The sequence below is a fragment of the Eimeria necatrix genome, genomic scaffold (genome assembly GCF_000499385.1).
Source record: "Eimeria necatrix Houghton genomic scaffold, Enh_scaff304, whole genome shotgun sequence".
Lineage (NCBI taxonomy): Eukaryota > Apicomplexa > Conoidasida > Eucoccidiorida > Eimeriidae > Eimeria > Eimeria necatrix.
In genome coordinates, this window is record NW_013655299.1 from 9,519 (window position 1) to 18,368 (window position 8,850).

The 8,850-nt window shown below is 45.8% G+C and overlaps 1 protein-coding gene across 1 annotated transcript; it reads left to right on the forward strand.

Moving 5' to 3' along the window:
• Window positions 1–623: 623 nt before the first annotated feature.
• On the forward strand, window positions 624–3,704 carry ENH_00041400 (hypothetical protein, conserved; the record flags this gene model as incomplete). Its single annotated transcript, XM_013585263.1, has 5 exons — window positions 624–996; window positions 1,198–1,276; window positions 1,538–1,971; window positions 2,440–3,047; window positions 3,594–3,704. 5 exons carry the CDS (start codon window positions 624–626, stop codon window positions 3,702–3,704), a joined length of 1,605 nt encoding a protein of 534 aa, XP_013440717.1.
• Window positions 3,705–8,850: the final 5,146 nt, after the last annotated feature.

Consider the following 8,850-nt stretch of genomic DNA (forward strand, 5'->3'; position numbering starts at 1 on the left):
CCATTAAGGCTTTAAATGCCATAAATGAAAAAGGAAAGGAAATAAAATTAATAAAAGAGTTTATATGTGGCTCGCTGGCTTCAAAACCAGGTCATTCAAGCCGGGGAAGTCAAGGGCTGTCACGGCGAACCTGCAAGGGCGGGTGCTGCGGCGCGAAAGCGCCGGTCTAGCAACGAGACTTGCGCTGGAAAAAGCTTTAAAATTTTGAATTGTTATTTTGAATTAAATTATTTAATTTAAAAGTTCAAATTGAAGAGAGGCGGGCGAAGGAAATGCCTGCAGCGGTCGCGTCCGGGCGGGTGAGCCTGGAGTGCCGTTTGCCCGTTCAAGCCATTCAACTTTGTCTCGGGCGGATTCAATGTTGATGTTTCGAGCTTGTTTTGCTTTTCTTTTCAATTAAATGGAGTTTAATTTGTTTTTAAAAAAGAATTTAGATGTAGGGACTGGCTGGTGCCCCTTTGCGTTCAATTGCGGCTTCTGCATCCACCTGGTCGTTACACCGCCTCCCGCGCGCGGGTCGGCTGCGGAATTTTCAACTATTTGCTGCTGCTGCTGCTGCTGTGCTGCTTAATTTCAAAAAGGATATTTAAATTGATTTATTTATTTCGTTTTCAGTTTTGAAAATGAAGGAAGACGCCTCCGGGCCGCTGCTTTCCGCGCGCCCGCAACTCGATCACCACCGCACGCTGCTGCCTTCGCCAGCAGCAGCAGCTGCTGCTGCTGCTGCTTCAGGCCCTTTTGCTGCAGCAGACAGCTTTAAAGTACCTTTCTTGAGGGGCCCTCAGCCACGAAAATATCTTGGGGGCCCCAGGGGGGCCCCCCCAGATTGCTGCCCTCCTTTGCTGCTGCCTACAAGTGCTGCAGCACCTGCAGAAAGAACTTACAAAGAAGAGATTCAGCAGAGCAGCACAAAGACCACCAGCAGCAGCGAGCTGGGGCAGCGGAACACAGCAGCAGCAGCAGCAGCAGCAACTGCTGCTGCTGCTGCAGTTGATGGTGGTGTTGCTGCTGCTGCTGCTGCTGCTGCTGCTCCCCATACCGGCGCAGCGTCTGCAGCCCCCACACCACCGCAGGGGCCCCCTGCCGCAGGAGCCAGGGGGGCCCCCGGGGGCCCCCCCGGGGGCAGGGGGGCCCCGGGGGGCCCCCCTGGATCTTTTATTCTTGAAGGACATCTTCTTTCTTTTGTTTTGTCTTTAGTGGGGACTCAGCCTGCAGAAAAGACGAAGCTGGAGCTGGTCTGCAGGGCCTGGAGAGACGCAGCAAGGCGCCCTTGCGTGTAAGCAGCAGCAGCAGCAGCAGCAGCAGCAGCAGCAGCAGCAGCAGCAGCGGGAAGCAGCAGCAGCAGGAAAGGCAGAAGCAGCGCCAGCAGCAGCTTCCAGGCCGCAGTAATCCGCCCAGTAGCTGCTGCTGTGGCTGCTATGTGCAGTGAGACTTGCGTTGGTTACCGTACTTCCGTTGCTGCTGCTGCTGCTGCTGCTGCTGCAGCAAGAAAATACCTGCTGCTGCTGCTGCTGCAGGGTGTGTTGCGGCGCTGCAGCTGGAAGTCAGTGGATGCTTCTCACCGGCCCTTGTCTTCTTTCAATGGACAGACCACTGGTCACCTCAGTCGCATTTTATTCAAAACGGAGTCTCTAGTTCTTGCAGATGATGCAGCAGCAGAGGCGCAGCAGCTGCTGCTGCGCCTAGCCGCAGCTGCTGCTGATCCGCGCACCCACGCGCTGGCCAGCAGCAGCAGCAGCAGCAGCAGCAACAGCAGCAGCAGCGGCAGCGGCAGCAATGGTAGTAGTAGACGTAGCAGAAGTAGCGAAGGCGAGCCCCAGGAAGCAGCAGTAGCAGCAACAGCAGCAGCAGCAGCAGCAGCAGCTGCTGCTGCTGCTGCTGCTGCTGCTGCTGCTGCCCCCAAGTGGACTCTGCCGTTTCTGCGGCACCTGCGGATACACCGCAGCATGGGCGGGGGCTTCGTGAGACACTGTAAGCTTTTTTATTTTTTGATTTGCAAATAAATTAATTTTAATTTAAAATTTTAATTCTTTTTATTTGCTGCTTGCTGCTGCTTATCCGTTTGTTTGCTTCCCTTTGATCCAGCAGCAGCAGCTGCTGCTGCTGCGCTGCTGCTGCTGCTGCGCTGCTGCTGCTGCTGCGGCTTTTTCTGGCTACCCACGAGACTGCTGCCACTTCTGCTGCTACGCTTGTTGCTGCTGCTGCTGCTGCTGCCCCCATTGCTGCTGCTGCTGCTGCCTTCCTTTATTAGGCCAGCTGCTGTGTGCTGCTGCTGCGGTGCAGAAAGATGAATGGTGAAAGAAGCAGCAGCAGCTACACTCTTCTGTTCAATTAACAACACCAGTAATAATAATAATATTATTATTAAAAAAATTAATAATAATAATAATAGCAATAATAATAACAATAATGGTTTGCTGCGCTGCTGCTGAGCTGTAGGTACACCGCAGAGCGTGCTGGCAGCAGCAGACGCCGCGCGCTGCTGCAGTTCTTTTTCGAGTTGCTGCAGAGGCCTCAGCTGTCTGTACACCCTGGAAGAATTAATAATAGAAACAGAAGTGCAGCCGCTGCTGCTGCTGCAGCTGCGGGGCCGCACTCCGCGGCTGCGCACGCTGGTGCTAGCCCAGCTGTGTGCTGCTGCTGCAGCAGCGCCGCCCCCCGCTGCAGCAGCAGCAGCAGCAGCAGCAGCAGCAGCAGCTCATGATGAGAAGCCTGTCACGGCCTTCGAGGCGCTGCTGCTGCTGCTCGACGCGCTGCCGCAGCAGCAGCTGGCCGTCTTCGGCTTCGGAATGGCCCTGGAAAGATCCCCCAGTGCAGCTATCAGCAGCAGCAGCAGCAGCAACAGCAGCAGCAGCAGCAGCAGCAGCAGCAGCAGCAACTGCAGCAGCAGCAGCAGCAGCGGGACAGGGGAGTTTATGGAGGACTTGAAGGCTCTGCGAAGCAGCTTAGAAAAAAGACAAAAAAGCTGCTGCTCAGAAGAAGCAGCAGCAGATGAGTTGCTGCTGCTGCTGGCCCGGAAGCAGCACAAGGCGCTCACTGCCCTCTGGGTAAAAGCTGAAGATAATTTAATTTAATTTAATTTAATTTAATTTAATTTAATTTAATTAATTTAATTAATTTAATTTAATTAGTTTGATTTAGGTTAATTTAATTTAATCTAATTAATTAATTTAATCAAATAATTGACAGCTCTATCCCACTAATGCTGGCTGTATGTCCACCCTTCTGTTTTGATGCTGGGGCACTTTGCTGCTGCTGCTGCTGCTGCTGCTGCAGCTTGTGTCGTTTTGCTGCTGCTGCTGCTGCCTCTGTGGCATTGTTTGCTGCTGCTGCTAACTGTGCTGCGTGTTGCTGGCGGTGCAACTTATTTGATGTTTGGCGTCACTGCTGCTGCTGCTGCTGCTGCTGCGATGATTCTCGCTGCTGCTGTTTGCGGCTGCTGCTGATTGTGCCGTTCGTTGCTGCTTCTGCTGCTGATTATGCCACGTACTGCTGCTGCTGCTGTTGACGGTGCCGTTAATTGCTGCTGCTGCTGCTGTCTATGCCATTAATTGCTGCTTTTGCTGCTTTTGTGGTGTTTGCTGCTGCTGCAGATGCCTGATATTTGCACGTCTCTGGAAGCAGCAGCAGAACTTGTTCGCTGCTGCAGCAACTTGACGGTTTGCTGCTTCCCGGGAGCATCAGTGCTGCAGCTATTAGCTTGAGGAAGCAGCTCGTGACAGCTAGCTGCAGCTAGCCAGCCAGCGTCACGCGCTAGCTAGCTGCAGCAGCAGCAGCAGCAGCAGCAGCAGCAGCAGTAGCAGCAGCAGTTGCAGCACTCGCAGCAGCGGGCTCACGCAAAATATGATGACGCACGAACGAGACACACCCGGTACTCGAGTGCAGCAGCAGCAGCAGCAGCATCCGGAGAGTGCAGCAGCAGCTGCTGCAGCAGCACTAGCTGCAGCGGCAGCTGCTGCTAAAGTTCTAAATTGTCTTTCACTGGCTTGACTGAACTTCTTATTCGGTTTGTTTTATGTTTATAGTGTTTGCTCTATTCAAGTAGAGCAAACTCTTAATATTAATTTATTTATTTTTAAAATATATTTTTTTTAAAAAAACATATTTTGTCATTTTTGTTTTATTTGCCTTTTCAAACTTGAAGCGGCGCTGCGGTGTCTTTAGGGTTTAGACTTTGGGGGTTTACAGCTCCACAAGCGGGGCGCTAGGGTTTAGGATTTAGCTTTTGAGGGTTGGCGGTAGCCCATCTAGGGTTTAGGGTTTAGGGTTTAGGGTTTAGGGTTAAGGATTTAGGGTTTAGAATCAAGAGTTAGCGTTTAGGAGCTGGCAGCGCCAGAGAGCAACTGCAAGTAGGAAATAAGGCAGCTGAGCAGACTTTTAATAAATAAAAGTATTCAAATAATTAAAAAAAGGATTTAATTTGCTTTTATTTATTTTAAATGATTACTTTATTGCATAAAAGAAGAGCCACCTGCCGGAATCGAACCGGCGACCTCCCGCTTACGAAGCGGATGCTCTACCGACTAAGCTAAGGAGGCTGGATGGCTGGTGGGCTGTGGCTGCGCTTTTGCACTTTGGAGAATTCAAATTGAATTAAATTCGAAATTTAAATGCTTTAAATAACAAATAAATTCCAATTTAAATCATAATTCAAACAATGAAATATTAATTCGCCTTTTTTTCACTCAGAACTCCGGAGAAAGCCCCAGATTTGCACTTCTCAGCAATCAGGTTTCAGTAGATCACCAGCGAGCTCTGAAGAACTCCAAACTATTTACGCTTTTTGATTTCCATTTGAAGAAACTAATGAAACTTCTAAAGGCTTTTGTTGCATTTGAGAGAATTCAAATAGCAAAAGGATAGAAAAAGACAGAAGAGAGAAAAAGAACAAATTAAATGCTCAGTCGATACAATTAAATGTAGATCTCGTTTGCACACCAAGTAACCTCCAAACCCTAAACCCTAAACCCTAAAGGCTAAACCCTAAACCCCAAACCCTAAACCCCAAATCTTAACCCCTCGATCCCGAGAAAGCCGAAAGCCTTTGTTTAGATGGGCTCGGCCGAGCTGCTTTTGTGTATTATTATTTTCAGTGGTCACCTTTGCCGATTCAAAGCTCAATTGGGAACAAAATGCGGCAAAAAGCGCAAATAAACTTCCTTAAAAGGAACAATTTCGAGGAGTTTCACTCAATAGACCATTAAAAAGCAAACAAATTGATGAAAAGCAATTTATTTAGAGTCTAAAAGCCTTCTGCCGGAATCGAACCGGCGACCTTCCGCTTACTAAGCGGATGCTCTACCGACTAAGCTAAGGAGGCGAAAGTCGACGCTCTTCTTTCATTCTTTGGCTGAATTAGACAATTACATGAATTATTATTAAATTAGAGCATTTTCTTGCTATTTGCAAAAGAAATATCTTTATAAAAGTAAAGAGAAAGTTAAAAGGTGAAAAATTGGCCAGCTGGCAGCAGGTATGAGGCTGTGGGCACCGCCGACTGGGGTTCGGTGACCCTGCTGCAAAGAATCAAGATGGGGAGTAAATCTTCTAAAATAGGCGAAATAATGATTTAAAAAGGTCTAAAAGCCATAAAAAGAAAGCAATAATGGTATTTAATTAAATTTAAACATTTTTATTGCACAATATTTGCTCGATTTAGAACTTTTCGCAATTTCGGGAAGGGCACAGAGCCCAGCAGTGACCCTCGCCTCCTTAGCTTAGTCGGTAGAGCATCCGCTTAGTAAGCGGAAGGTCGCCGGTTCGATTCCGGCAGAAGGCTTTTAATTAATTCTTAACATTTCTTTTTCAGTTTTAATTCATTTTATTCATTTTATTCATTTCCGACCCTCTCAGTGCGCCTGGAGAGCCAAGTAGACACTTTAATGAGCAGCGAAAAGCCTCAATTAAAAGGTCTAGTTCGATAATAATGACCCATTAAACGAAGCAGCAGCAGCAGCAGCAGCAGCAGCAGCACCTGTTGCTGCTGCTGCAGCTGTTTTCTTCCGGGGTCTGTAAGAGTCGCTGGATGCGGGACTTCTCCTTGAGCATTGAAGAGCGAAAAGAAGCTTTAACATTTAAAAATTAAATTATATTTACTGTTTGAAACACTTCTAGTTGGAGTTTAATTCTAATTAAATGGATTTCAACTCAAAATTGAAACAAATGGCACTTTTGAAAGGGTCACCTCCGCCTCCTTAGCTTAGTCGGTAGAGCATCCGCTTAGTAAGCGGAAGGTCGCCGGTTCGATTCCGGCAGAAGGCTTTTGGAGTTTTTAAATGAATTTATTTATTTATTTTTCATCCAATTAACTCAAAAATAAGTACTTTTGCCTCTGGCTTATCAAAGAATCGCTTCACGCAACCCTCTCGCGTCCTAATCCCGTACTAACTAACAGCATAATATAAATATATGACTATGATAATTGAAATATTTTGAAATATTTAAAGTTGTTGAATAAAATGTAAAGTACTTATGAAATTTTATTTGTATGTGCATGAGACACTTGCTGCTGGCTTCAGCTGCTGGCGCTGAGCCTCGTCGCTTTCGGCTATTTCGAGATAAGGGTTTAAAGCACTCCTTTAGGGTTTAGGGTTTAGGGTTTAGAGTTAATGTTGAGGATCTGGCGTTTTGCGCTATGTGTTTAGCCCTAGGGTTTAGGGTTTGGGGTTTGGGGTTTAGTGTCTTTTATTTGCCCACCTCGGTTGTACTTCATGGCCATGCACTAAACCGAAGAGCTTTTCATTAACTGCTGTTTTAGGTTTTAGGGTTTAGGGTTTAGGGTTTAGGGTTTAGAGTTTTAGGGTTTAGGATTTACTGTTTATATCTTTTTAAAGCCGTGTTCCCACATTTGTTTCCAGCTACAATTTATTCCTTTTCAGCAAGGCCGCATGCAGCTGCTGCCAATCATACAAGCGAATCAAACTCATTGTATTTAATTGAATTAGAAATAAATTAAAATTGGATTAGAATTAAATTAGAAATAAATTAATAAAAGAAAAGTAATATTTGAATAATCGAAATAATATTCAAAGACACCTGCAGCCTTCTTAGCTTAGTCGGTAGAGCATCCGCTTAGTAAGCGGAAGGTCGCCGGTTCGATTCCGGCAGGAGGCTTAGTTCCAGAATAAGCAAAGAAAAGGATTTACTTTCCTTTTAGGTTTAAAAATTATTATTTTTAGTATTTTTGATAATTAAATTTGATATTTGTTTCCATTTATTTCATTTAAAGTCCTTTTTGCCGCTTTGGTGAACTCGCATGCACCATTGGCTCCTGTTGAACGGATCGATGAGCGAAGAGTGAATTAATTTATTATTTCTTTCATCCTTTCTTTGATTTATTTATTAACTGAATTAATTAATTAACTGATTTGTTACAATGGAGGAGATCTGGCGGAGCCCTTGAGAGCCAATTAAACCCTAAAGTATGCTTTTCCAGTGCTCCTGTATGCCTCAACTACGACCCGTAAACCCTAAACCCTAAACCCTAAACCCTAAACCCTATACTCTAAACCCTAAACCCTAAACCCTAAAACGCTTGCTGAGCTAGGGGAGGCGTTATGGCCCTTCCACGGGACCGCGAAAGTGCTGCAGAGCCCAGAGCCACCAAACCTGCTGAGCTGCAGCAGCAAAGGCAGCAGCAGCTCTCCTTGGCTCTTAGGCCTTTGCAGTTAGCAGCAGCAAAAAGATTATTAAAAAGAATTTTTTTTATTGCATGCATGTTTCTACTTCATGGCATTTCTGCAGCAGCAGCAGCACTGGCAGCAAAACATGCATGCACACAAAGCCCCAGGAAAGCTCTTAGAGTAGCCCCGCAGAGCAGCAGCAGCAGAAGCAAAAGCTGAAGCAGCAATCCAACACTGGAGTACAGCAGCAGCAGCAGCAGCAGCAGCAGCAGCAGCAGCAGCGGCAGCAGCAGGGGCGGTGACAGTTGCTGCGGGGCTTGCCTGCTGCTATTTCGCATGCACGAATTTCGAGTTAGCTGCTGCAGCAACAGAAAAATGTGCAAATTTATTTTCTATTTGTTTTGTTTCTGGTTTTCTTTAGCTCATCGACAAAAGAGAAGACAAAAAGCACAAAAAAAGCAAATTAAATGAAACAAATCAAACTAATTAAATTAAATAAATAAATTTTGAAAGAAAAAGCCTTCTGCCGGAATCGAACCGGCGACCTTCCGCTTACTAAGCGGATGCTCTACCGACTAAGCTAAGGAGGCGAAGTTGAATTTGCTGCTGCACTGCCAAGTGCAGCACGAGTCTTTCTTTGCTTCTTTTTTGTTTCTTTTTGTTGCAGATTAAATCCATTTTATTTCTACAAATTAAAGTCTTTTTAATTTACAAAATTAAATGGAATTTAATCTGCTATTTGGTCCTCTTGAACTGGAATGCTCCAGACAGTCCAGCAGAGCAGGCTTGCTTGGTGTCTCAAAAAGGATTTATTTTAAAAAATAAAGGAAAAAAGGATTAAAATAAATAAATATTTGAATGAAATAAAAGGCTTTCCAAAGCTTAGTTGTAATACTCTTCAGCACAGAGTGCACTGTCAGCGGTGACCAGTGGTCCACCCGAAAGTGACCACTGGTCCAAGCAGTCTAGTAGTTAAGCGAAGCATGCAGCTGGCGAGTTGAGTTTTATTGCTGCATTTGCTTCCTCTTTTGGCGCTCATTGCTGGCTTATAGGCCTTCAAATTGAAAGAACAAATCAAAGAAAAAGAAAATTTGATAATAAAGAACTACTAAAGAGGTGAAAAAGAAATTAAATGCAAAATTAAACAAAAGAGAAACTAAAAAGCCTTCTGCCGGAATCGAACCGGCGACCTTCCGCTTACTAAGCGGATGCTCTACCGACTAAGCTA